Raw genomic sequence first — 27,845 nt, 5'->3', positions numbered from 1 at the left:
TAGGCATGGCAGATTTAAATTTACTGTAAGCTACAAGAAGGCTGCTTAGATGTACATCGGTATACATTAGACAGTATTTTTTCCTCTTTCAGTTAAGTTAATGATGAAAGTAATAGTTCAGAAGTACACTTCTGAATCATTGTGCATGACAGAAGTTTTCTTATATATAAATTTCCCCTCTCTCTCCCTCATGCCCTTTGGAAGAGTGTGTCTACAAGCAGCTGTCACAGGCAGCTTTATTCAGCCTCGCAGCTTCAGGCTCGTCCATATGAAGAAAGCCTCTGCTCATCCATATCAAAAAGCACATACTCTGAATTGCGCTCCGGGTCCTGGCACATGTGGTTAACAATGAAACACTGGTAGTTCCACAGTAGAAGCAGTACCATGGCAGACAATGCCAGCAGTACCAGGCTGACCAGCAGGAGTCGCTGTTTGTCCAGGCAGCAACCGTTCTGACAGCGCTCATCCGTGAGATGTGTGTACTTCCAGAGAGACTTCTTCAGCAGCACACATCCCGAACCCTGATGTGGATACAGAGACACGGCGAGATCTTTTGTTTGCGCTGTACTCATTGTACGGGAAGCACTTCATGCAAGATGCTTGCTGTGGGAAAAACAAGCGGTAGGGCCTCAGAGATTAAATCAATATTGCTGTTCAAGTTGCACAGGCCAGGCCTTTTGTTATGTTTATCATTTGTGCAAAGGTCATCCTTTTAGATATAGAATGAATCCGTGGTTGGAAGAAAATAACTAAAAATAGCGACGCTACTACATTTAGCCTAATAGTGTTTTTTTCCAGTAAGCTTAATGCGAGAAGAGGTATAATGTTCTCTTAAATGTAGCCTGCAACGTCTGAATCAATATAGTGAATTACTTCCTGTTCCTTTGAAGGATGCAGACTCTGAATTAGGACACAGCTCTAGTGTTCCAACGCCTGATACTTTCTTCTTGATCAGTTCGTCCTAATGGTACTCTCTCATATTTAACCTAATATAATGTTAAAGTGCAATTCATTCTAGTAAATCAGCATGTCCAAATGTCCCTCTCACATGTGTTGAATTCTGCTCCTGGAGGACCACTGTTCTGTTCATTTAAACACACTTGAACCAGCTAATCAAGGTATTGGACATACTAGAAACTTCCAGGCAGGTGTGTTGCAAGATGGAGCTAAACTCTGCTGAACAGTGGTCCTCTAGGACTGAGTTTGGTTGTTTTTGTTTAGCTATTTAGTATACATTCGCTTAAATGATTATTAGGAACACCATACTAATACTGTGTTTGACCCCCTTTCACCTTCAGAACTGCCTTAATTATATGTGGCATTGATTCAACAAGGTGCTGAAAGCATTCTTTAGAAATGTTGGCCCATATTGATAGAATAGCATCTTGCAGTTAATTGAGATTTGTGGGATGCACATCCAGGGCACGAAGCTACCGTTCCACCACATCCCAAAGATGCTCAATTGGGTTGAGATCTGGTGATTGTGGGGGCCATTTTAGTACAGTGAACTCATTGTTATGTTCAAGAAACCAATTTGAAATGATTAAAGCTTTGTGATATGGTACATTATCCTGATTGAAGTAGCCAGGGGGACCACACACCTAAATGCATTGAAGCAACATTGAAGTGTGAATTTGCTTGTTTAATTGGCTTTATGGCTCTGATAAAATTATAATTGACATAAGTGTATAAGTTATACATATCATATACACTCACCTAAAGGATTATTAGGAACACCTGTTCAATTTCTCATTAATTCAATTATCTAATCAACCAATCACATGGCAGTTGCTTCAATGCAATTAGGGGTGTGGTCCTGGTCAAGACAATCTCCTGAACTCCAAATTGAATGTCAGAATGGGAAAGAAAGATGATTTAAGCAATTTTGAGCGTGCCATGGTTGTTGGTGCCAGAAGGGCCGGTCTAAATATTCAAAATCTGCTCAGTTACTGGAATTTTCACGCACAACCATTTCTAGGGTTTACAAAGAATGGTGTGAAAAGGGAAAAACAACCAGTATGCGGTGGTCCTGTGGGTGAAAATTAATTGTTAATGCTAGAGGTCAGAGGAGAATGGGCCGACTGATTTAAGCTGATAGAAGAGCAACTTTGACTGAAATAACCACTCGTTACAACCGAGGTATTCAACAAAACATTTGTGAAGCCACAACACACACAACCTTGAGGCAGACCGGCTACAACAGCAGAAGACCCCACCGGGTACCACTCATCTCCACTACAAATACGAAAAAGAGGCTACAATTTGCAAGAGCTCACCGGACAGTTGAAGACTGGATAAATGTTGCCTGGTCTGATGTGTCTCGATTTCTGTTGAGACATTCTGATGCTAGAGTCAGAATTTGGTGTAAACAGAATAAGAACATGGATCCATCATGCCTTGATACCACTGTGCAGGCTGCTGGTGGTGGTGGTGTAATGGTGTGGGGATGTTTTCTTGGCACACTTTAGGCCCCTTAGTGCCAATTGGGCATCGTTTAAATGCCACGCCTACCTGAGCCAGATCTCACCAGATCTCAACCCAATCTTTGGGATGCATGGTTGAATCAATGCCACGTAGAATTAAGGTGTCAAACACAGTATTAGTATGGTGTTCCTAATAATCCTTTAGGTGAGTGTATCTAAAGTGTGACCAAAAGTTCTAGCAAATTATTATTTTATCTTATAAAATGCATAGTGCAAAATGTTTAAAAAAGCTATCAAGCTTTTGATCAATGATTTGAAGACTCTAAATAGACGTTATAAAGAAAGAAAAAAACATTATTTTAAGGATAAAAATATTATTAATATCAGGATCTTAGACGCGTGATTGTTTCATAGCTTTTGAAGTGGCTGCATCAGAAACACCCTGCCTCGCCTACCATGGTAGTTCTATAAAATAGCACAACCGCAATATAAACACAATTATGAATGCCTACCTTTTCAGTTGACGTAGAAGCTGTACGACTACTAGCTTACAAAGAAAACCAAGCATCAGGTTGCAAGATGCCCGAGGGTTTGTCCATTCACTGCCCTGTGTGCCTGTTCGAATTACTTCTGCTCAAAATGTCAAAACAAACAGATTCAGAGCGCCTCCTCCTCTCTTAGTCTTGGCACAACACCTTCTCCACACCAGATTGTGACCATGTCTGTTTAACATGAGAGTCAGATTGTGCAATGATAATTCATTTTGTCATTTTTAAAAATTATAATTTCCATGAGACTAAATATGGGTGAATTCAGGGTGATCTGGATACTCAATATTCCCTATATTATTTTTACCAACAGTATTGTAAAAAAAAAAACTCATAAAAGCATCCACATATTTCAGAAAACCCTGAAAGATTAAAATAGATTTAGTCCGTTCTTCTAAATGGCTTTGCGTGCTCTCACGCTGTGCAATGTCCTCATGACAGCAAGAGCATGAGTGGTGCCAAGATACTGATGATAAACAATATTGTGGCACATTTCATATATTTTTGAATAATGAATGTGGGCACACTACTATGTTAATGCACTGAATTTTGTTACTCTTCTTGGTAAACCCATTAAGTATTAGGCTACTAGTAAACTGATTATATGTAATAGCTATAACACATACAATCACACTCTGTAGAAAACATAAACACGTTATGAATAGTAATGTAGCCTAAATATGACATCCGCAAATATTCAGTAGTGTATTCAGTGTGAAAGTTCATGTAAAGAAGCCAAGTTAATTATAGAGGAGAGAAGGCTGAACTTTGCTCTTAATCCTGTAGTGAATCCTCATATCTGATTTTCTGTTTCTAAAACATTCGCCTACCAGTACTCCTTTATTTAGTAGATATGAAGATATTGGTTTGCTGAAACGTTAGTCTTTCTAACAAAAACAAGATAAGTGTAGAGAGAGAATGGTGAGCATAAAGTTAATCAATCCAGGTTTTGTTTTTTCATTTGATACATATTTTATTGGCACACTGGAGTATAGCAGTTGTACATTTTTAAACATATCTTTGTTTGAATTCAATTCTGAGTTGTTGTTTTTTATTCACAAAGAGTATTGGAATAGTCATCAAAAGCACATTTGGTGGTCGAAAAATATGGTAAAAGCAGATTAAAATGGCCTTGCAATATCTTAAAGCTTTAGAAACAATGCATGTTTGCACACAACAGTGAATTGGACAGATTACATTGCTTTTGTTTGTCAAAGATGTCTTTCCTATTGAGCCTCACAAGTACTTCAAGCCACACAATTTAATTCATTCCTGTCTCATTCCAATTATATGTTCAAATAGTAGCTTGATGGTCATCTGCATACAAGTAGTACTAAATATCCTAACTTAATATCCATGAATCCACAGAGAATTTACGTATCTGCTTAACACGTTATTCGCTTCAAAACGAATTTTACTTTGACATTAAGAAGCTCACAGTCATGTTCACGGTAAAACTGGACTTCAGACACATTGCTGAACCCACCCCCAACAAACAGAATAATATTGTCAAGCAAAGACCACCATACCCTGAACTAGTTTTTCTATATATATATATATAAAAAAAAAATCATAATGTTCCTCTTATAAAATAGCTCCATAACTTACAGTTACAGTACGCATTGTTCACATCCTAAACTTCTCACAATAGTTAGCAAAGCCCTCAGATTGATTGTTTGCGACAAACGACCTATACAGTGATCTAATACTTTAACTCATCTATAATTGGTCAACATACTTAATATGAAGACTTTTGCTTTTGCTGGTAACCGTTTCACTTGTCCACAGAGCAAAAGCTTGACAACAAACAATGGAAGTAGCATCTAGTGTTGTTATTACACACAGACAAAATATAATACTGGTCATATATTATAATGACATGACATGATGAAATATGTATAATGCAAGGAAAGGTCCCTATGTGGTAGCAAAAAATATGCACGCTACCAGCTCACATAATGATACAGAAATTATTACAGGGAATTTCAAGCAGGGTTCAACATGAAGCTCAAAATATCCTGTAATAAAATCTGCTTCATTACGTCTACGCCACTCTTTATCATTAAAAAAGGTTCCTTTCGTTAGTTTAAAATTTTGCCATTAAGCTTTTATGATAAACAAGGTCGGATCTGCTACATTAAGCCCCTGGCTGAATAGACCCCATATTGTACGCTGATATTCAGATCATTCTCAGCCAAATATCTATTTTTACAAAAGATAAAAAAAAAACATAAATGAATTAATTGATAAAGTAGAGAAACAAGGTAGTCAAAAATCCACAGTATGTGTCCAAAGCAACTTGGGCCACTTCAAGAGAGTGCGTTTTGAAAACGGCAGTGAAGAGAGAATCAAATATTAAGAAACGCAGTGCAACGATGATCAAAATGTGCCAAACGTTCACCGACAGTATTATTTATAGTACTGCATTTTCTACTACAACCCACTTTTTCAAAGAGATGTTCTGTGTTTGCTCTTTTCAAATGGGAAAACATCTAAACACTACCAAAGTGTTGAGATAAGCTACATGTATCTTAGGTGGAGGTAGAAAGATGTACTGTATGAAACACCATTATGTCCGTATCATAAAAGTGAAAAACTACTTCGGTATTATCTTATTTTCTCTTATTAAGACTGAACGATGACCTACTGTGGAGAAACACAAGTCTGAATATATATTTACATAATTCACACACACACACACACAAAAACTCTTTAGATATGTGCAAAAAAATTGTAAAAAGTGAAGCACTTTGTGTATCTATGAGTGTGTCGGTCGGGTGTGATATGTGTGGCAGTGTGGATTTTGCTCCAGTGTGGTTGAATTTGGCACAGTGTGTCCATAAGTTTCATATCCAGTGTGCATATGCTGAGACAGGGTGGATTTTGCTCAAATGACGGTGCTGAAGGTGTTGTCTCAAGCGGTCTGATTCAGAGCCCACTGCCTCCTGCTTATCCAGTCTTTCTCTCTCTCTCTTTCTGCCTGTCAAATTCTCCTTCTCTCTCCACTTTCACACCACTGTGCTCACAGAGGGGTCTGACAGGTTGAGCTGGCCGGTAATGTCCGTGGGATATGGCTATAAATGAGGACGAAACAGAAAAAGGAAAAGTAAGAGCAAACATATTTGCATACTGTACCTCCCGGTATTTAGTTCACGTTTGTTATGACGGAGGCAATCTCTCCACCCACTGCAGGCCGTGTCTATCTGTCACCCAGAATAATTTGGCTGCGTTTTAAAAACAGACAGGCCTCCTCGGACTGTGGCTTAAGATAAATAGAGTGAACGAGGTAACGGATTCATTACCGTACAATTGCTTCCTTAATGGATCATTGCTCATGCTTACGGTCCTAAATGAATATGCTTCCTTAAACGGGTACCGTATATCAACACATGAAAATATCTGTACTAGAAACCTGTAATGGCACAAACGAGAGCACTCTGTCTCCTGGCCCACGGCTAATAATTTACCTGACCTAGAAGTACTGTCACCATAGTAACTGCCCTAATGAAATATGACAGCCGGACCTGATATGCAGCACAAGGTGCAGTTCATTCCAGTCTGCCACAGGTTTCACCTCCAGTATCTCTCAATTTCTGAATGATTCTATGGTTTTATTTTGATACTTTGACGAATATTATTTGTGAAAAAGGTTGGCATTTAATTAAAGGAATAGTTCACCCATATGTCATCATTCACTCAGCCTTATCGGTATTCCCAACCAATTTTCTTTCTTCGTTGAACCACAGAAGAAGACATTTTGAAATAATGGCTATGTTTTTTGTCCATGCAAAGAAAGTCAATGGGGTCCAGTGTTGTTTTGAACCCCAAGTTTGTACATACAGTACAGGGCTGGAAAGACGATGACGTGAGCAAATGATAACAGGATTTTCAATATGGTGAACCATCCCTTTAATCATGACAACTTTGAGAGTTTATTATCAGAAGGGATATAGTTTTGGTTAGGAGGCTTTAGTGGGTGTTGTGATACCCTCACTCATAACAATGGTGTTTATGGTGTTCCGAGTCAATTCTGAGTGATAACCACAGCGCCCCCTGTCTACAAACAGGGGGAAAGCATATAAGAGATCTATTCTACAACAACCAGAAGGTTCATGCTGGTAGAGGAAGAGAGAGGCAGTGTGGCATGTGGTGTGGACACCGACAATCAAAAACGCCATTCAAATCCATTTATAAAAAACACTGATAGAAAAGAAAAGGATGGTTAGGACTGTGATGGGTAAACGTCAGTTCAAAAAGACATTGTCACTGTTTAGGTTGTGGACTTTGTATCTTTAATCTGATCCTATTCTACCTTTATCTTTGAAAAAGGTTTTGTTAAGAATGCATTCTGTGAGTGAGCACCCTCACCTCTATGGGAGGGAGGGAGAAATCAACTGAAATGTGAGCTACATGGATTTGCATGTTTCTTTGTACACTCGACCAAATGAGCTGCCCATTAGAAATAGTTGAGGGTGTATGCAACAAAGCCCCAGGTCAATCATTGCCTAGCGGGCAATTGAAAAACAACCCAGTCTAAACCAATTGAAGTAATGCAATGAAATAGTCTGTGTTTGTGCTTGCACATTTGTTTGTATTGAATCCTCAGAGCCGGTAGCTGTTTAGTTTGAGAGCTACGCCTTATTAAACCTGTGGGACCAAGGAAACACAGTGAGGAGGCGGTTTGTGTGAACAAACTCATGTGGGAATCTAGCTCTGAGAGTTCAATACATTGTAAACGTCGACACAAAACCCATCTGAGCAGCATTTCCTGAAAATGAAAGGGTTTTTTTATTCATAGAACTGCAAAGAAAACATTGAATGGTTAAAAATTAAACGCAGAGATCTTGGAAGGGCATGCCTGTCGGGGGAACAGCCTAGGTTATTTTAGCGTCGCTCGTCTTTGGCTGTAAATGGCGATACCGTGCATCGTGGGAGGCATACAGGGTGACTTTGTGAGAGCAACCACATTAAATGGGACAATAAAAGGAGAATGAGGTACATGGAAATAACCGTTACAGGACCGAGCGATGAGAGGAGAGACACACGAGTACACAACAAAGGAGAAAAGAAAACGTGAAAACAGAGCTTAAAGTCACATCCAGGTTAGGCACGGGAGAAAGACCAGTACAGGCGGTAAGGCGGAGAAGCTACCTCGCCCCCCTCCTGCAAGGTAAACCCACTAGCCCCCCCAAAAGATCTGCTCCTCTGTTCCCTCTCCACACTTTCCCTGGCAGCTAGATCCCTGATTGGGCTTTCCCAACAGATGTCTGGATGGAGTATAGATGGCTGACTGACAGACATGTGGCCGTGACTGTAACTCCATGTGTGAGGGTGAAGATATTCTGAGATGAGACGTTTGTTTTGGAGAGGAGAGATGAGATGACAGGAGAAAGGAAGAGAGCGAAAGAAACAGGGCAGGCCAAGGAGGAGGAGGAAGAGAAAGAGGAAAAGAGCGAGAAGATAGAAGTACAGGCAGGGCGTCATTTTCTTAATCTTCTTACCGTGTCTTTGGACGACCTACGTCTCTTGATGTTGGAGGCCAGGTTGGTACTGATGGACCTAAAAGAGGCTTTCTTTTTGGGGTCGGGCTCTGCTCTACCATTTTTCCTATCCTAAAATAAATATACAGTATATGTAGAACAATTATTCGTGCTCTCTGGAAGAGCGCGTTTGGTTTCCAACCATCACCACCCACCTCGACTACGAAAGCTACTAAATAGCACTACCCTGCTAATTTTAGTGCTAATCACAATTAACATGGAGTCTCCTGTCCATCTTGGCTGTGAGTCAGAACGGTCCATTCGCGCACCCACTACAAGGAAAGAGGACACTGGCATAGACTGGATGAGAATGTGTACAGAAAGTCTTACTTCGAATCTTTTACAATCCTGACATTCTAGAGAGGGGAAGAGGAGGACTTCTGTGGATTGTGTGATCAGACCACACTCATCCACAGTTCTGCAACTCCGTAAATGGAAAGCCAAAGCATTAGCAAAAGAAAAAAGCAAAAGAAACGTAATCGGATGAGGGGGGGGTGGGTGGGGGTCCATTTTGAAGAAGGTGGAGAAGATATTCTTGTGTTGTCAGGGAAAATGAACAACTCATCAATAAACAATCGAAACTTAACACAGTCCCTTGGCATTATACCCCAGTGAGGGTATAATGGGCACATGAAGGAAGGAGGAAGGGGTGTGCAGGCTCATAAGAGGAGACAAGAGCGTCTGGAGGGGGGTGGTGAATTCAACCAGAAGACATGCAATAATAGATGGAACCAAAAGGGGAATGCAAAATGAATGACATGACAGTTGACCTTGGCTGGCACCGTCACTCCCTCATTTCCTAGCACATTTGGACCATGTTTCTGATCCCCTACAGTGAGCGACTCTAAATGTGACCCTCAGTATAAGCACAATTATACCACAAACAGGTTATTGAACCAGTTGTTTAAAACAAATGTGCCAGGTTCTTAAAAATGTACTCTTTGTATTTAATGTTCTTTCACATGGTTTTGAATGAACATTTTCAAGAAAAGTTTCAATTTGTTGGCTCGGAAATGTCGTTTAACCAAGTACACAACTGAAAATGCTCAAGGGAGTGACATTTCACAACCTGAACTAACTGGCCTTGTCATTGAAAAATAGATATCAAATGATCTAATATTTAATTGATTTGTGTCTATATATCTATAAATATCTAAATGAATTTTAATCCAATGTCCAAAGCCAAACAAAATGCTTCTGTGATAGCATTTTTAATTCTTTTAGCATTTGGGAATCATTAGTTACTGGCTGGCTCTCTCAAACAATGTTACAAAAGAAACAAGACACAAAAAATGCCCACAATAACGTTTTCATCTGTTTTCACATAATGCATTATGGTTTTTCTAGAAAGCCGTACAACCGTCAGTGCTTTCATCCATTGCATTTCAAAGCCCTGTGATGACAGTGGCTGTGCCCCCGGAGTGGGCAGCTAGCCCACATCACACGGCCGCCTGATCTGCTCCTGGCTCGCTCTGGTTTGAAATGCAAATGCATCCAGGGCAGATCTGCCTGTTCATGCATTCAGGAAGCAGTTGCGTGTATAGCTTTTGCATATGTTGCATGTGCACCTGGAATGAGCGTGGTGGTTTTAGTGTGTAATAATTGATTTTAGCTTTCAGGAAGGAATTATTCATCGGCACACTCGGTCACCATTAGCGCTGGTTAAACATCTATATTTGCTCATTCAGATGGGGATTACATGGAAGCTCATTTGCAATTTAATTATACCAGCATTATTTTGTCTTTTATTCGATAAACAGTGGGAGAAAAATCATCAAAAAGACCTTGTCCGTGGTCAAATAATATTTTTTTTTGTTCATCTCAAATTATGAGCCTTCAACAATTCTGGACCTCTGACTGGACGTGGGAGGTGTGTGTGTGTGGGGGCGTATTAACCATGCAACATTGTCTTGTGACTCAAGTAGGCGGTAAAGCCCGAAGGTTAAAAGGCTTAACTCCCTATAACATGACTCTCTGATGTGTGAAGTCGATCAGCTAGCTGTCGGCTTTGATACCGCACTGACACTTGATCCAATAGTTAGATTTAGTGTTTTGCCTTGTGGTGAAATATGTGCCTGCTAATAATGAGTCTAACGTAACAAGGCCACGCTCAATGGCTTGAATCCCATTAGGAAAAGTAATCTCGCTTCAACAACTCACTAACTTTCACTGAAGTTCATAGCTATGGTCATGTGTTTTGTAAGCCAGCCAGGTCTCAAGTCTCCAATGGGCTGACCTTGGTACTTTTGCCATCATCCGGGAATCATGTTGGCCTGTGACCCAGTGTGTATGGATACAGCTGGAGGCCAGCAGCGGACAAACACTGATCTGTTTAGAGCGTGAGGAACCCAGCAGGGACAGTCAGACGGCCTGCTCAGCATGCGTATTCCTGACTCCACAGTAGCCTCACAGGCTCCTTTAATGTGTGTGTGTGTGTATTTGTCAAGCTGCTCAATAAAAGCAATGCCAGTGGCAGTAGTAAGGCTGCAGGAGCTACTTTATCATGCTGAGCATTTCGATTGGATGGTAAAAAAGTGTCTTTGCATGGATCTGCTGAGAACCACTCTTATCATTACTATAAAGGATTTATTTTGGACACTTGTGAGCTGTTGCATGGCCAAATGGCCAAATTTATGAATTGGCCTGTTATCTTTTTTCACCTCGAGGCTTTGTTGTCCAGCTGTGAGGTTCTATATATTTATCAGACGTTCACAACCACACTGTATCATAAACAGTATGTAACTGTGGATTATTCTTGGCTTTCTTTGAGTATTTGTGCTTTGTTGTATTATCTAAAGCAGTAATTGTAAAGTTTTTGATGCCAAAGACCCATTTATATTAAATGAAAAGGTTATTTTGCATGATACTTGAAAGACAACATACTGTTTCCTAAATTCAATTATTGTCCTTGTCCTACAGTAAAGCCAAAGCTAATTATAAAAATCTGGAAAATGTTTATTTATGTTAATTTGACTTGACATTGTTAATCTTGCTTTCAGCAATTACAAAACAAATTTTAAATGAAAAGGTTTGTGTTTTTCAGATTTATAAACCTAAAATATGTACCCTTAAACTGATTACAAGTGAAAGTAAAGACTTAATTTGTTATCTTGTTTGTTGTCTTTTGAACTATTTATTCATCAAAGAACGAAATAAAGAAGATTATTTTTTTACAAATTAAATTTTACCAACTCAGGAATAAATAACTTTCTATTCAAATAGAAAACAGTTATTTTAAATTCTAATAATATTTTTTGCAAGATTACTGTTTTACAGAGTTTTTATCAAATAGTGAGGATTAGAGACTTAAATCTTAAATATCTCTCTCTCTCTCCCTCTCTCTCTCTCTCTCTCCCTCTCTCTCTCTCCCTCTCTCTCTCCCTCTCTCTCTCTCTCTCCCTCTCTCTCTCTCTCTCCCTCTCTCTCTCTCTCTCTCTCTCTCTCTCTCTCTCTCTCTCTCTCTCTCTCTCTCTCTCTCTCTCTCTCTCTATATATATATATATTGACCTCAAACTTCTGAACGTAGTGTATTAATATTTTTCCAAACAATATAAATGGGTCTTTACATATGAAACCTTATAGTTGATTTATATTTTAGGAAGTGTATCAAGTGAAGCTCATTGTAAGCACACCCTTTTATACTCCCTTGTAGAAAAAAAATCATTAAAAGAGTATAGCATGCATTAATATATTGACGCTTTAGTTCACTGTAACATTCACTGCTCAGTTTGACTGGCTTATTTGGCTGTTCTCTTTGAGTTCACTCTTTTGGTGATGTGTTAATTTCTGCCTCATTATGACCTTTAAGTCACATCATGAATGGATAACAGACTTAGAGATTTCTTCATTTTGTGGCAGAAACCAGTGGTTATAGCTGCAGATTGGCCTTTTGTTGGCTCTAATAACTTCCAGCAAGAGTTTGGGGGTTGGGAGGCGGCTGTACCTGTAGGTTCTTCCTCCAGACATTAACTGCTGCAAAGGCCAGCTGCATTTGCTTCCTGCGTGCATCCTTATGCCGTTTGTACGCAATCTCAATGAAGATGAGGAAGATCCCGGCAACGATGCCACCAGCAACCAACATAAACACGCCTGCGTGGTGAAAAATACATTTGATTATTTCCAAACAGTCTTCTTCAATGTGGCAAAGAGGACAAAAGACAGAGACTATTAATAAGGGCTGTTCATACTGACAGATTTGCATTCATTTTTTGCTTTATTTTTTGGCAATCTTCTAACTAGTACAGCTGGATACCACGGCCGAGTAGAAAAGCCTACTAGCAACCAACAGCACAGAGACTCAATGAATTTGAGGGATTTGATCATTGTCAGTGTCTGTCAACAAACTTTTAAAAAGCAAAAGAGATCTTGTGAGAGGTGGATCATACCTGCCATATTCTCAAAAGTGAGCGTGGCTGGTGCATTGCTTCTGGAGTCACACTCCTGATAACGGACCCAGGTTTTATCCAAGTCCTCCATGAAGCCATTCTCATGGGAACTATTAATTCAAAGACCCAACACATCAGTCAAATAATCCATTATTCCATAAATAGAAACAGTTGACGTGATTACGGTAAACCTAGGGATTAGCTGAAAGGAATTAACAGGAAAAAAAAGAGAGAAACAAACAAAAGTGTAGCAGCGCACTGTGGATGATTAGACTTGGCTGAGATTACCTGAGGATGGCCAGTGAGACGTTTTGCTTCCATGGACTGTCTTTGCGCATGCCAATACCGAATCCAGAGCGGAAGAACAGCTCGCCTGTGGTGACCAGGTCACATTTCTGCGAGGCCTCAAACTCCAACACTGCTGAATCCCATATAAATGCGTGGAGTTTGCTATGAGAAGAAAAAAATGTTATGAAAATATGATAAGTCTAGCTTTTTTACTATTTAAAATTCTTTTTATTTACAATTACAATACGATTCAAAGATTTTTTTTTTAAATAATTTTGAAAGAAGTCTGTTATGCTCACCAAGGCTGCATCTAATTGATCAAAAATACAGTAAAAATGGCAATATTGTGAAATATTATTACAATTTCAAATAACTGCATTCTATTTGAATATATTTTAAAATATAGTTTATTCCTGTGATGACAAAGCTGAATTTTCAGCATCATTATTCCAGTATTCATTGTCACATGATCCCGCAGAAATCATTCTAATATTACTGATTTGGTGCTCAAGAAACATTTCCAATTATTAATGATGCTGAAAACTGCTGCTTAATATTTTTGTTGAAACCGTGATACATTTTTCCCCCTCGGGAAAGTTCAAAAGGAATTAGATCCCAGATTTTTATAGTCTTAGACTTTTGCTTACCACTATAATTAATTTGCTCTACTACACTTTACACAAACAGCTTGAAGAACTTGCATCTTCTAAATGGAAGTATTTCCTGGTGATTATATACAACTCTAAATGCAAAAATAATTTGTAAAGGGAAATGTATTAAACACTGGCAGCCTGCCATCTGTTCCTGTCTTAGCCTTGTAATGAAGGTCTTTCTTTAAAATACAACTCCCAACCCAGCTTTGTATTCAGCAACAATACTGTACTGAATCACACTAACTGGAGTTTAGCCTTTCTCTGCTCTTCACAGACGAGAGAGGAATATGTCATCCTTTATACTGAATGGAAATTTATACAGCCCACTTCCTAGCATTGATATCTATGCCCAGTCCCTAAAGGGAGCTTTAAAACAACAGCTTCAAATAAACCGTTTCTGGCATAACAAAAAATAACAATATAGGGGGAAACTCTTATTGCTGACTGACTTGTCTCGCACGGCCTGGATGGCTTCAGCGGCGCTCTCGTAGTTGTGCTTTTCCATGTGGCGGTACATGGTGCTGAGCTCAACTTGGCGCCGGAAGTAAATGTCCACAGAACTCTGCTTCACTGTGGCGTAGATGAACTTGTCTGATGGGTTTCGCAGCTGGAATGAAATACAAGGAAACAGGTCTGGATGAACTGATATAAATGGGCGCTACACAAGATAATTTGTGTGTTTATTCAAAACGTGCTGAATAATTAAAGTAAGCTGGTGTTTGGTGTCTGCAAATCCAAAGTTCTGACTTTTTTGTCTTCAATTACATGAAATATTTCTGAGGAAAATAGCAGTGGGAATAGAGGCAAACCAAGGTGAGTATGACCTAAAAATGTTTAGTGAAGTCATACTGCTTGTAAATATCTCATACTAGAAAAAGATACCATTCAGAATATATATACCCCCTTGATTTTAATATATTATTTATTACTATTTATTTTAGATTTATTCAAATGTTTAAATTCAGTCCTTTGCTAATTTTCAGCCCACATGGCAGAATTGACATGGATTGTTATGATGAAACATGGCAAATAAAAATAACCTTTCCTAACAAATGACCCATAATTATGTGTCCTTGACGAGCTTAATTATATGTGGTGTTTTTATGCCATGTGAAATCTCTGTGCACAGTAATTTACAGTCCTATTTGATATTCTGTTGTATAACATGCAAAGCCGCTTCATATTTAGCGCTCACCCTAGGGTCGTTGATGCCGGTAATGCGCTCCTCAGGCCGATCCAGCACTAGGAAGGCTGCCAAATTGGCAGTATAAGACGCAACTATAATCATAGCAAACCCAGCCCACACCATACCTAAAATCCTTGCTGAAAAACTCCGAGGGGCACCTGCGAATGTAAGCGGGGAGGTGAGAGCGATAAAGAAAATTATGCTTACTGCAAAATCAATCAAACACAGAGTCAGCAATATTTACACCTCACAGGGGCGATAGACTGAATAATAATTTCTCATTGCTGATGTCTACCTTCTCCAATTCCGGAGTTCAAAAGTACACCCCAGGAGAACCACATAGCAGAGGATAAAGTGAGGGCATCTTCTTCTTCCTCTTCACTATTTACTTTAAACCTTCCAAATGGGCTGCAGGGCAAAGCGCATATCAGTCAGAGGCAGATGCTTTAAGACTGCATCCATAAAATGTGGTTAATATGCAGTCAAACTTCTGAGATCTTATGCAAACTTTTGTAATATCAAGCTACATTCTCACATCTGTGTGTTCAGCCATTTCTACATCTATCCAAGGATGAGGTTTAAAGGGATAGTTCACTGAGAAATGAAAATCCTGTCATCATTTACTCACCCTTGTTGTTGCAAACCTGTTTTAATTTCTTTCTACTGCAGAACACAAAAGAAGATACTTCAAGGAACGCTGGGATCTAAACAACATTGGACCCCATTGACTTTCATAGTATGGAGGAAAGAAAAAAACAACAACACTGACACATTTTTCAAAATATCATCCATTGTGTTCCACAGAAGAATGACTGGCAAACAAGATTGGATAAACTATCCCTTTAAGGTGTCATGCATGTAACAAGTCTTTCTTTACCTGAAACGGTCTAATAGGTAGAGCATCACCGCCACAACATGGACCGATAGACCCACCAGTAACCACAGAGTGCTCTGAAAAGGCTGCATGAACGAGTCCAGTGTACTGCGTGGTATTTCCTGCAAAACAACACGGCTTTATCCAATCCAACAAACACCACCCACATTGCCACATGCATCGCCATATGGAGCATCAAATGGAGTCTACATCTACGCTGGTTAGAGGTACATGAATAGATTTCACAGTACTCCAGAGTCAATTGATTTATCACAGCATTTTCTCTGTACAGAGATAAGCCCACTTAAGGGAATTCAATTAAATCAAGAAACTGTAATGCTATTTCCGTCCCAGAAAGTCATGTTCTCAGAGGATTTTTCCAAAAATTAATTACATTTTATATCCTTTATTTGAAATTTAGCAGTCATGAAACTGAAATTAAACTGACCCTAGATAGCCCACAGGAAATGATGCCGTTTTAAAGGGATAGTTCACCCAAAATGTACCACTTTTATGTTGTTCTAAAGCTCTTGAACTTTTTTCATAAGTGGAACAGAATATAGAAAATATTTTGGGTGAACTATCACTTTGAAGAATGTACTGTTGATCTGTTGGTCATCTGAGACTCACCTTTTTGACAAGTATTGTGAGCCCCTGGTACTTGAACGGTTTCGAGAACTCTATATACTGGGCTCGTTCATTGTTGATAGTAAGTGGAGCCACGATCATGTCTGCCAAGCCACTCAGGAGCTCTCCCATCATGCCATTCCACTCCTTCTTGTTGCTGTTATTTACCTGGTATCAGGAAGATAACGTTAAAAAATGTCATGCTTAAAAGCGCTTCTAAATTTCGAAATGCATATTTCAGCAGATGCTGAAGAAAGGCTTAAAAATGTGCAGACAAGCCAAGTTGCATGACCTTTGAAAAGACATGCAAGGCTACAGGCAGGTGAAGAATCAATAAAGTTATCATATTACTCACACGCTCCTGAGTGCCAAATTTGCCATCAGCCACTAGATGCACTTCATAGGTAAAGTTCATTGTCATTGCAAGTTTGATCAAAAGATCAATGCAGAACCCATAGCAGCACTGAGGCACTATGGGGCGACCTATAGAGATACACAAGCCAGTCAAATCTGGACAAAGCACAACTTTGGTCCGAAAATGTACATACTTTGGAACTTTGGAACATACTTTGGACTTTGGAACAAGCTACCCCCTGATATTCGCACTATTACGGATGAAACTACTTTTAGATCTAAACTTAAAACCCACTTATTTAGAATGGCTTTTAATACGCAGTAGTGGTGGGAAAATGTCTTTTTCTTGTTTATGTTGTTATATGTATCTATACTTGTGTATTGGGCTGTTTTATCGTGTTTTATTAATTTTATGATGTGAAGCACTTTGGATTCCTGACGGTTGTGTAAAGCGCTATAGAAATAAACGTTGATTGATTGATTGATTGATACTTAATGCCTACCTGGAATGGTCTCATTGGGGCCAGTGCAGATTACTTTTTTGATCAGGACTCCATTTACAGTGTACTCTTCCTTGCATGTTCCATCTTGTAACGTCGGTTTGACATAGACAAAGGGCTCTTGATGAATGGTGACAATCTACCAAAGAAACAAGAGAACTGAATGTAAACGCAAGGGATTTTTAAGGAGAAAAAATGATGCATCAAAACCCCTGCAATGAAGCACCTTTAGTCTTGTTGACATCTGATAGCCTTTCGGCTTTTCAGTTTCTCCTCCTGGCCAAATAATCTTCCTCTGAGAGTTCATTACGACCTAGAACACAATATATTCTGTCATTCACAGAACTGTTATTCACATTTTTTAGATGGTCAACCACTTTTAAAACATTAATTTTGTCTAGATAAATTAATGCTGTAAAAAATGCTGTTAGCTGACCCCAGACAACATTGCTGTAGAATCCACTTCACAAACTACATTGTGAAGTGATGCTCAAAGCTCCTCCTCTCTGGACGTCATGGGTGGAACATGACGTAGTCCAGTTCTGTTGATCTAATAGGTGGATGGGTATGATTATAGGTAGGGTTAGGGTGTGGTTGGACGTTAGCTCCACCCACTACGCCCATATTACATTCAGAGAGGGGGAGCTGGACTTCACGCTCCACCCATTGATGAAACGTAATGCTGTGAACTTACTGTAAAGTGTTACAATAAAATGAGTGTGCTAACTGTCTCAACTGTTAAAATAGCAATGTTTGTGTGAAGCAGAAGGACAGCTCATTAAAAAGACTGAGCCAATTTCATACTTGCGAGCCATTGTAGACGCCCACTTGCACCAGCCGGGTTTTCTGGTAGTTCAGAATGCTGTAGTGGGCGAACCTCCTGTCTCCGTCATCATTAAACTCCACACGGCCTGTTAGGCCATCTGGATACTTGGATGACATCAGTACTCTAGTACACCAGAGGGGGGGGTTTTAGAAAAGGCACAAAATGCTTATTTAAACACAAAGGAAGACATTGACGATGACTGGAAGTAATGGAAGTTTACCAAGAATTCAGAGATGGGAGATGCAGGCATGTCTACTAACTAGGGAAGATTTAGTGGGTGACATGTGGGGTGGAGACGGATGGCACGTAATGTGCAGGCACAGACATAGGAGAACAGAAATGACACCTGTAAGGGGCTCAAATTGGGTCTCAAATGCAAATTGGTACCAGCAGATTTCACAAGGCCAATGTAATCAACAACTTAACAGGCTTGATGTGTCCTTGCACTCAACTATTACTCCTTTTGAGGAGTGAAGGCATGGTTTTAGAAGCAAAATGCTTGCGATTTCAATCTTTGTGGTGTGAAAGCTTCCACTCTTGTCAGTGCCAGACCAGTGGTAATGTATGATAATGCATGACAGCAAATGGATGGTTGGTTGGAAAGCTAGCGAATGCCAGCCAGCGCTTATCCCTGGCCTCACCGTTTGAAGAGTGGGCCAGTCTTCCAGATGTTTGTATTGCCAACACAGCCTCGAGGAGGCTCTGTGATATTCTCCTTCTCAAAGAGCTCCTGAATGGACTGGGCCACCACAGCCACGGCATCGTAGATGTGCGCAGACTCGTTCTTGCCATTGATAAGCTGAAGGCCGAGCAAGCCTGCCCAGTTGACGACATTACATGGTGTTGGCCAATGCCTCACAACACGACTCTCATTTGAAGAGCACGTCAAGGCATACTCATAATCAAGAAATGCACACATTGCCAGAGAGAGAAACAAACGTGCATTGCATATGAGCGACGAATTGTCTCAAGACAGACAGAAGGGCTGTGAAAGTCATGGGGGGGTAAGGACAGGGTCAGCACTGAGCAGAATGATGTGAAGTTGAACACGGATGTGTATATAAAGAAGCCGGGAACAAAGAAATGCGGTTGTCGCTTACCATCGTATCCACACCTCATTGTGGAGGTAGGAAAGCACCACTTATAAATAAACTCATGACAGCCAAACCTTAAAAATGTATGCACATTCAAACCAATATGGATTACCATAACTCTCTATTGCATCATTTGTTGTCTACTGAAAGAAAGGACAAACACTCAAAAATGAAACAAATTAAACATTAGACATAAAGCACAGTACAATGAGTAAAGAATCACTGTGTTTAAAACCTTTAAACATGCAGATGTTTAAACGTTTAAACACCCAAGTACAGCACAGACACTGATTTCGTCGGTGGGGATTGCAAATTGTAATCGTATAAAAAGCTTAAAAGGCAAACATGTTCAGTTTGTTAAAAAGCCTAGGAGAGAGAGAGAGAGAGAGAGAAGAGAGAGAGACACAGAAGATGAAAATGGAGAGGATGAAAAGTACATACCATCTGGGGCTTCACTCAGTGCTTTACCAGACATCTCCCTTTCTCCAACAAGCCACACATAACCAGAGCCTGTCATATTGAGATGGCGTGCCGCTTTATAAATGGCTGCGGCTTCGTCTTCACTGTGATTGGAAAAAGATTGGTTGTAACGGATTGGAGTAAACACCTACAATGTTAATGTTACAAGCAAAAGCCCACATGAAATCTGTGAGTGCAGAACTCCGAAATCAGAGCAGTCACTATCGAGAAAGTTCCTCGCATGTTTCTTCTTTAAATATTTTGCCGAATTTGACCATGCTTTTGTTCACCAACGAGAGTGTAAAACTCATTTTACCATGTTTAAATCCATTACGTAGAATGCCTAAGACTTCCCCCCAAGTCAGTAAGCATATTCTGTGTGGGTCTGATTATGAGTGAGTCTTGAAGGGCAGACAAACGGATTGACATGTTGATGCAATCTCTTGTTAACAAATTAGATGTTGGTTCATTTAACCAGAAAACGGATTATGAAGTGTTTGTACTGAGGCTGGACATCATTTTAGCTTTATTTGCTGTATTTTTTATATATATTTTAATGTATAAATTCACTAAAATTGTTAGCACAGTCAATTGAGAATGTCTACATTCCAATTAAATTCTTGAATCTAAACTGAAATTTGAGATAGCGAACAAGACTTTGGACTTAATTTAAAAAAAATTAAATTAGAAGAAATCTATATACTTGTAATTTACTGGAAAAGCAAAGTTCGCCATATTGTATTATAACTTTTGGACCAGGGTAGAAGAACACTTCTTCATTCAGTAAATTTATTGTCCCCTCATTACAAATAAAAAAAATCAACTTTCTGTGAGATGTGGCCAATTCAATTAAAATTCCAACTGAATCGAATAGAGGCCAAAAAGAGAGCTTCACCATATTTACCAGCACCATTTCAGTTTCTTGGCTGGCTAAATGCATTATTCAGCAACATTAGCGATTAGCAGTCTGATAGGTTAAGCAGCGGAGATGAACTCACCTTGCAGACAGGATGATAACTCTGGCCTCTAGCTCTTTGGCTTCCTGGAGCAGAGCCGTCAGATTTGTGTCTTGGCTGAACAGGAGCACTTTCTCTGCCTGGGATTAGGACACAACTTTAGTCAAGTAGTTGACACATTCCCACCATGAACCATGCTCTTTGAGCGCTTGCGTTTTTTTCCCTCTCCTTTTTTTTCTTTTTGGGAGGGGGAGGAGGGGGTTTAAAAAAAATGAAGTAAAAAAAGTTTCTGAGATAAACTGCTTAAATAAAAAAAAACATAAGTAAGCTTGGAGCAGGTAAAAAAAAAAAAAAATTCTGCATTTTCGCATGCAAACTCAGGGGAATCAAGATTCCAAGGAAAAACGTGCATGTTACAGGAAAAGGAGAAGAAGATTGATGCAACCGGAAAGCAAAAAACTGGTGAAGGAAGATGGTGGTGGTGGCTTCTTTCCCAACAAAAAAAAATAAAAAAACCAACAAAAAAGAAGAAATGCTGCAGAAAGGTGGGAGTAACATCTGGACAGTGCCTGTCCCACACGACCAGATCTCCACGCACGGTGTCAAAAAGAATAGACTTGCAATCTTGCTGGCTTCAATACATGCATTCTTTTACACAAAAATAAAAAAGTGACAGGTGGGGCAGCGAGTTTTTGTATACGCTTTAACAGAAAAGAATAACCCATTCTCGATTGAAATCATAAAAGGAATCCAAACAAATAGACGTGCTGGCAGGATAAGAATCTCTGGAATCGGTTTGTTTGATTGTTTGACTGTTTTCTAGTGGCTACTTTCATATAACGTTTGGGGCGGCGTGCATTGACCATGCAAATATACCTTGGGTCCTCGCTTGTTGTCAAAGGACAGTTGGTCGAGGTTTTCATAGTTCCTGTTTTTACTCTGATGAATAATGTGCACAGAGAAAATATGCAGACACAGAATATTATAAACAGTTATATATGGTGCGCAGTAAAGCATTCCAACAAATCTCCACTTTTCTGCTTCAAATTGGGAAACTCTAATCCTGGGGCTTGCAAAAACATCAACAAACTGTATCTATCCTTGCAAATGGTCTAAACCGGTTTAATGAGCTCACCCCCTTTCCCTCTTTTCTCAATATTTCATTTTAATTTAACCTTTTCACCTGGACTCAATTAAAACACCTGCCCTGAGTGGGCTCCTTGCTTTGCCATAATTAATAATAAATGCTAATGTCTTCTCAACTCTATTTCGTTGTAATGCACAACCTAATCGAGTTCACATAATCCCATCCATCAATTTAAATTTCTGTCAACCTACTGTAAAAGAACATCAGCTACAGCCCATGAAGCACAGCATGTTGCTACCACAAGATATGCCCGTCTAGACGAAATAACATATTTTAGGCACTTCATCACGATAATACACATTCATCATCAGAGCCACAGAATCTGATATGTATACAGTCTGTCAAGAATTTGTTGCTTTTGCAGAGCAGAAGTAAAATTAAAGAGTAAAATTCTGCTACATTAAATTGATAGACATGGATTATTTGAGTTTCTTTTTATGCATATACATATTTGTATTTTATGCATATACATATTTGTATTTTTCACAGAAGAATTTACAAAATAATTTTTTGTGCAGTCAGAATATGCAACTGTATACTGTATTAGGCTAGCTGGATATTCATATATTTACTATATATATATATATATATAGATAGATAGAAATATATATATAGATAGATAGATAGATAGATAGATAGATAGATAGATAGATAGATAGATAGATAGATAGATAGATAGATAGATAGATAGATAGATAGATAGATAGATAGATAGATAGATAGATAGATAGATAGATAGATAGATAGATAGATAGATAGATAGATAGATAGATAGATAGATAGATATGATATAGATATAGGTATATAGAGAGATATAGATATACAAATATAGATATAGATATATATGGCCCAATGGTTAGAGAGTCAGACTGGTAACCCGAAGGTTATATCTTATATAAACAGTATATCAGCGAAAATCTGTTCAAAACTGTATCACAAAAAGCTTTGATATGCAGTGATCCAACCCTGCAGACAATGTGCAGGCAAAGTTTTGCTGTAACAGATGCAACTGAAAGACTTTCATAAACCCTTTGTGATTCCCAAAACAGTCTGGGCATGTGCATATAAAAACAGCTGGCCTTGGGGCTGCCATTACTGAACATGACATTGCAACGACATTGCGGGTGTCCTAAAAATACAGCGCCGTGCTAATGGATTCAGATCCTGAAGAAATGTCTCTTTTTACTAAATTACAATTTTTTTTTTTAAATTACACACATACATGATACGAGTATAATTGCAAACGTTCACAGTGTGTAACTACCCTTACATTCAAATATATTTTGAACTACTTTCTTATATAATGTAAAATATTTAACAGTGCAAATCTACACACAAAGAAAACCAATAAATCAGTCACAGTCTGTTGCTGGGAAGAATTTCTCACAGAGTCACAAAAAACTCAAAGCAACCAAATCCCCTGCTGGATGTTTTTGGTTGATTTTTTGCACAGCCCCAGGCTAAGTCCCTCATTTTGCTCCTGTTGTGGATAGACAAATAGGAGAATCTGACTATGGTAAAAAAAGCAATGTGAGATGAGTAGAAAAGTACAAAGTTTTGCAGATAAACCACTTAAGACGCTGCTGATGTCTCTGGCATAAATAATGTTAGCCAATGGAAAGAAATGTGTTTACACAACAGAAAAAAGGAAACATTTAACATAGAGGACCTCTGAGAAATTGATTACAGGAACACACGCTGACTTACACTCAGACTGTTGTATAATGCTGGACCGTGTGAGTCTCACCTTCGTCTCCCTCTCCTCCAGCAGGGTTTCCAGTCTTTTCTGTGCCGCTCTGCCCTCATGGTCATCACTCACAATCAGGATGATGTGATTCCACTGAAACTCACGCATCATGTCAAACCACACCTGGGCTTGGTGGGAATAGGGCGGTACCGTGCGCAGGAAGGAGAGGTGGATGCTCTAAATGGACGGTTGGGGAAAAAAAACTGGTGAATCTCAAAGGCCCGAGGCAATTTCAGTTCATTAGGATTTAATCACTTTAACTGTAATTAATTTACAGATGAATACCAACATTACTCCTTTAGCACGCCAAGATGCCATAAGGCAAAGAGTTTAAGTGAATCTAAAAGAGGAAATCGATCATAACGCTATGTATAGTATTTATGAGAGTTTTTAATTTAATGTCTGAAGAAAGGTCCACACTAGAACTGAAACTGAGTAAACATTTATCACATTATTCTGTCCTGATGCAGAAAGAGAAAACCATCGTGGAGGAAGGAGCGTCATGCAAAAATACATTTTCATTTATAGGCCTATTTATCCTCCAGAAAAGGTTTCAAAGCTCCAAACAAAGCATTTTTTCAAGAAAAGGACAGATGACCATCTACAGTAAAACGCATAGAATCTGTCTGAACTATACTGAGCTGCAGTCAAAGGCCAGCATCTGGTGGTCTCCCACACTCACCTTATCGGAGTAGATGGACATGCGGGTGGTGAGGCCCACAACAGGGATACGGTAAAAACCAGCCGTGTAGGACACTGGAGTGGGAGTCAGATGGTCGTTGGACTGGGGTGGGTGGCTGACCAAGATCGCATACACCTGAGGATCATAGTGAGGAGAGAAATCTGAGAAAGCTTTGACACAAACACTTCTAAAATAACAATAACCTTCAATGCTTAGAAGCAAATTTATTAGAGGTGCAACAGTTGACTAACGTTTCGATGTACAACTACATCTATGTAGTTGTACATCGAAACGTTAGTCAACTGTTGCACCTCTAATAAATTTGCTTCTAAGAAGATTTGTGCACCGGAGTTTCTCCCGTTCTGTTTGATCTTGTCCTGCCCTGGTTGCACCGGATCGTTTTGGCATTTTTCAGAAGCGCAGTAAGCCTCCCTTTTTTATATTTGAACCTTCAATGCTTGTTTGATACCTATATATTTTATTATGCACATATAAATTATTAAATGATATAATTTACATACAAACATACTTGACCTAATAAAATCTGCTGTGTAGGCTACTAGAAAATTAGCCTATTGATATAACAACCATAAAACAGGTGGTAAACTGGAAGACCATAATAATAAATATTGGATTTGTTACCAAACAAAAGGCCACCACGCTAACAAACACGATAATACGATAGTGGCATAAACATTAACTAAACAACATGAAATGTAAAAATAATTCTAATTAAAAATCATATCACCTTAAAATTATATCACATTATAATTATTATCACCTTATCACGTGACTTAGGCTTGGTCAATCGCGACGTGTGGCAGTCAACCTTTAATAGGTTGTGTTATGATTCCTTATAACGTTACGCATTGTTCAAATTAGCTTGACTTTATGCGTTCATTCGGAAAGCCCTGTTGCGTCATCGAACCGCACACTCAGCACAAAAGAAATTGTAGTTGCGCTGTAACGAGATGAATATTGGTAAATTTTCCCTCATTGCTTCCTGTGAAGAGACAGCCTACTTTATATTCATGTAGGCTACCCTTGTTCCCTATAGCTACAGTTTGCAGTGTCGTTCAATCGTGTCGTTTGGACTGAACATAAATGCGTCTGCGATCATTTAGCATGAGGGGGCACTATCTCTGTTGTTTATGGAAGCTGTGCATCATTCCGCTCATCCGGGTTACTGAAACTGGCGCGAAGTTATTTTCAATGTATCGTTTTTGCACGCTTTCTTGTTACAAAAAAATCTGCGCCATCTTGCGTGCCACGTTATCGTTTAGCGAGGAACTCAGAAATATTGTTGCAGGGGGTGCTTGTCTAGTTCGTAACCCGATAGTTACGTGGCCTATTCTTTGAACTTTTTTCCCTTAATACACAAAATATAGTAAAATTAAATATCATATTTCTTACCACGAATTTAGAAACATTATTAGAATTAGAATTAACACATTAGAATTATAAGAAACATAAATGTTTAGCCTAAATAAAAACAAAATATAGTGTCTTAAACACGTCAGAATGGAACATCTTGGTTTTTCACTGAAAATGATAAGGGTGCTCGATATTATGCACTGTAGCCTACCTTACATGTTAAGGTAACTTGCATTTAACCTTTTTTCTTGTAGCATTTTTACATTTCTTTTCCATTTGAACAACATTTTTGCAATATGGAGGGGTTTTAACTTCACACAACACATGACTGTTTTTGTTAGTTCCCTCTATTTGTTGGCATTTCTAAATCGTGAAGCAATTATTTAACCTTGCCAGACGAGCCAGTTGACAGTAAAAAGTCAAGGAGTTGATCTAACATCAGCAGTTTGCAGGTTGGTTGTCATGCATGCACGCTTGTGTCTGTGGCTGCGCGTGCAAGCGTTTAGGGTTTAGGGTGTGTGGATGGTAATCCGTGTTACAGCGTTGAAGTCTATAATCTCTGCCTCCGTCGCTGCAATATTCTGATAGAGCTTTCCTCACAGAACAAAGCAGCTGTTATGAGTCTGGCGCCATGTTGGCCTCGTTTTTCATTAAAATAGAGGCGGGGGCCAGCGGTGAAGCCATGGCGCCTCGTAGAGCGTAATGCTTGGATTTGTATTATTTATATGACACCACATGAATCACAGGTTGTCACATCTTATCCATATGTGCATTATTTCAATCTCAGTTCATGTAACCTCTGAGCATTCTGCTCACTCATTGGTATGTCAAAATGGTCCCCCGGATCCTGTTGAATGTTTTCACATGCAACAAATAAAAATCGAGATTCGCGACAGCGCTTGACCTTGGAGAAAACAAAGTTACAGTAACTAAATCTGGCTGAAAATGACTGTCCTTGAATGAATGCACGTAGCCTATTCATAATTTTGAAGATTTTGTATAAATAGCCTGTAGGCTATATATTATTTTTTTCTCGCGTTCACCAGAAATAATTAGCCTAGTTCAAGCTGAAAAACTAACAAAAACACAATACAAAATATGTTAAAAAATAAATGAATAAAATGAAAGCTTGATTTAAGCCTCTGATATAAAGTAGCTATAGCCTAAATTTACAGTAGCCTAGTCATCCGAAACGGAAACGTTTAACATAATAGATAGAGATAGATCCATATAGAAATTTACTAGCAAGTAAGTGAAATAACTAGTCTAATAAAAAGATAGGGTTATTTAGCCAAGATAGATTGGCATCGGTGTTTCTAAACGTGTTTTCTTAATTTATTATTAATACTATTAGTATTAATAGCATGTTAATATTATTTAAAAAAAAATAGAAAACTATAGCGCATGCCACATTAAAATTTTATTACAAATGTATTCGGTTGTTTTCCTGATATAATGAGTTGGACTGGTTTACGATTGTTACCTGGTTAGAGATGAGATCTTCACAGACGGAGAGTGCCATCTGGATGGCGTTTGGCTTATGGGTGACTGAAATAGCGTTCATCTTGAACTTATCTTTGCCGTATAAATTGTTGGCTTGAGTGACAGCGTCTTTGAACACTTGTTCATATCTCTTCTGGCTCAGGACAGCCCCGATATTCACAGTCTTTGGTTCGCATCCTCCTCTGGCACAGGAGCACGAGATGAGGAAGGCGAACAGAACCAGACGCATTTTGCCCTGGATGGCAGAGGAGTCAATCTGAGTGGCCCGTGGAGGATGCGTGTCGATGTCCGTTGATGAGACAGATCCGCTCTCACTGCCTCCTCTTCAGCAGCACTGGAATGCGATCGCCTCAGTCTAGTCCGCTGAGGAATGGGCTTCACTTATTGAGTCCGCTCGTGAAACCCGTGCATGTTCAAGAAAACCATGTCAACACGCCTTTTTAGAAAATCTTGATAGTCTCCTCACATAAGCACTCTCTCGCTCTCTCTTGGGAAAAGGTGGAGAACTCAGTTTTGCAGTAATGTTGTAGTCATCACCTGCGTTCACTTCTCCCGCTCCGGTTGTGAGTGAATCATAGTCAAGGTTTTGTCAAGGGTGACCTGATGCTCTGTGAGAGACGCTGTCCTTGGTGCTGAGAACTGTGCTCGCGCACTGATGCGCGCGCATTCACAGATTACT

General features: G+C 39.2%; 1 protein-coding gene across 5 annotated transcripts; it reads right to left on the bottom strand.

The window, feature by feature from the left end:
* Window positions 1-401: 401 nt before the first annotated feature.
* grin1b (glutamate receptor, ionotropic, N-methyl D-aspartate 1b) lies at window positions 402-27,803 on the bottom strand. Of its 5 annotated transcripts, none has more exons than XM_039658773.2 (22): window positions 27,147-27,803; window positions 24,290-24,424; window positions 23,608-23,784; window positions 21,590-21,652; window positions 20,756-20,853; window positions 19,740-19,861; window positions 18,846-19,020; window positions 18,183-18,327; window positions 17,605-17,691; window positions 17,382-17,517; window positions 16,880-17,007; window positions 16,528-16,692; window positions 15,901-16,019; window positions 15,319-15,431; window positions 15,033-15,181; window positions 14,287-14,444; window positions 13,185-13,346; window positions 12,897-13,006; window positions 12,455-12,600; window positions 8,473-8,583; window positions 2,936-6,045; window positions 402-603 (listed from the first exon to the last, which is right to left on the bottom strand). In XM_039658773.2, the coding sequence occupies exons 1-21, from the start codon at window positions 27,393-27,395 to the stop codon at window positions 5,980-5,982; spliced, it is 2,814 nt and encodes a 937-aa protein (XP_039514707.1). In that variant the 5' UTR covers window positions 27,396-27,803; the 3' UTR covers window positions 402-603; window positions 2,936-5,979. The 5 variants fall into 5 exon arrangements, with proteins under 5 accessions (XP_039514707.1, XP_088986446.1, XP_039514709.1 ...); XM_089130320.1 differs by having other exon boundaries at window positions 402-521; XM_039658775.2 differs by lacking the exon at window positions 8,473-8,583.
* Between the last annotated feature and the right edge of the window lie 42 nt (window positions 27,804-27,845).

The sequence above is a fragment of the Pimephales promelas genome, chromosome 4 (genome assembly GCF_988280905.1).
Source record: "Pimephales promelas chromosome 4, fPimPro1.hap1.1, whole genome shotgun sequence".
Classification (NCBI taxonomy): Eukaryota; Metazoa; Chordata; class Actinopteri; order Cypriniformes; family Leuciscidae; genus Pimephales; species Pimephales promelas.
This window is presented reverse-complemented; position numbering and strand designations above follow the sequence as displayed.

Bases quoted from the DNA above. Each gene is read 5' to 3' on its own strand.
- grin1b (XM_039658773.2), bottom strand. From the start codon at position 27,395: ATGCGTCTGGTTCTGTTCGCCTTCCTCATCTCGTGCTCCTGTGCCAGA. The intron at 16,020-16,527 runs GTGAGTCTCAGA...GTTGTTTTGCAG, and splicing joins TCACAATACTTGTCAAAAAG to GAAATACCACGCAGTACACT. The intron at 15,432-15,900 runs GTAAAGAAAGAC...TTTGCCCTGCAG, and splicing joins TACCTATTAGACCGTTTCAG to CCCATTTGGAAGGTTTAAAG.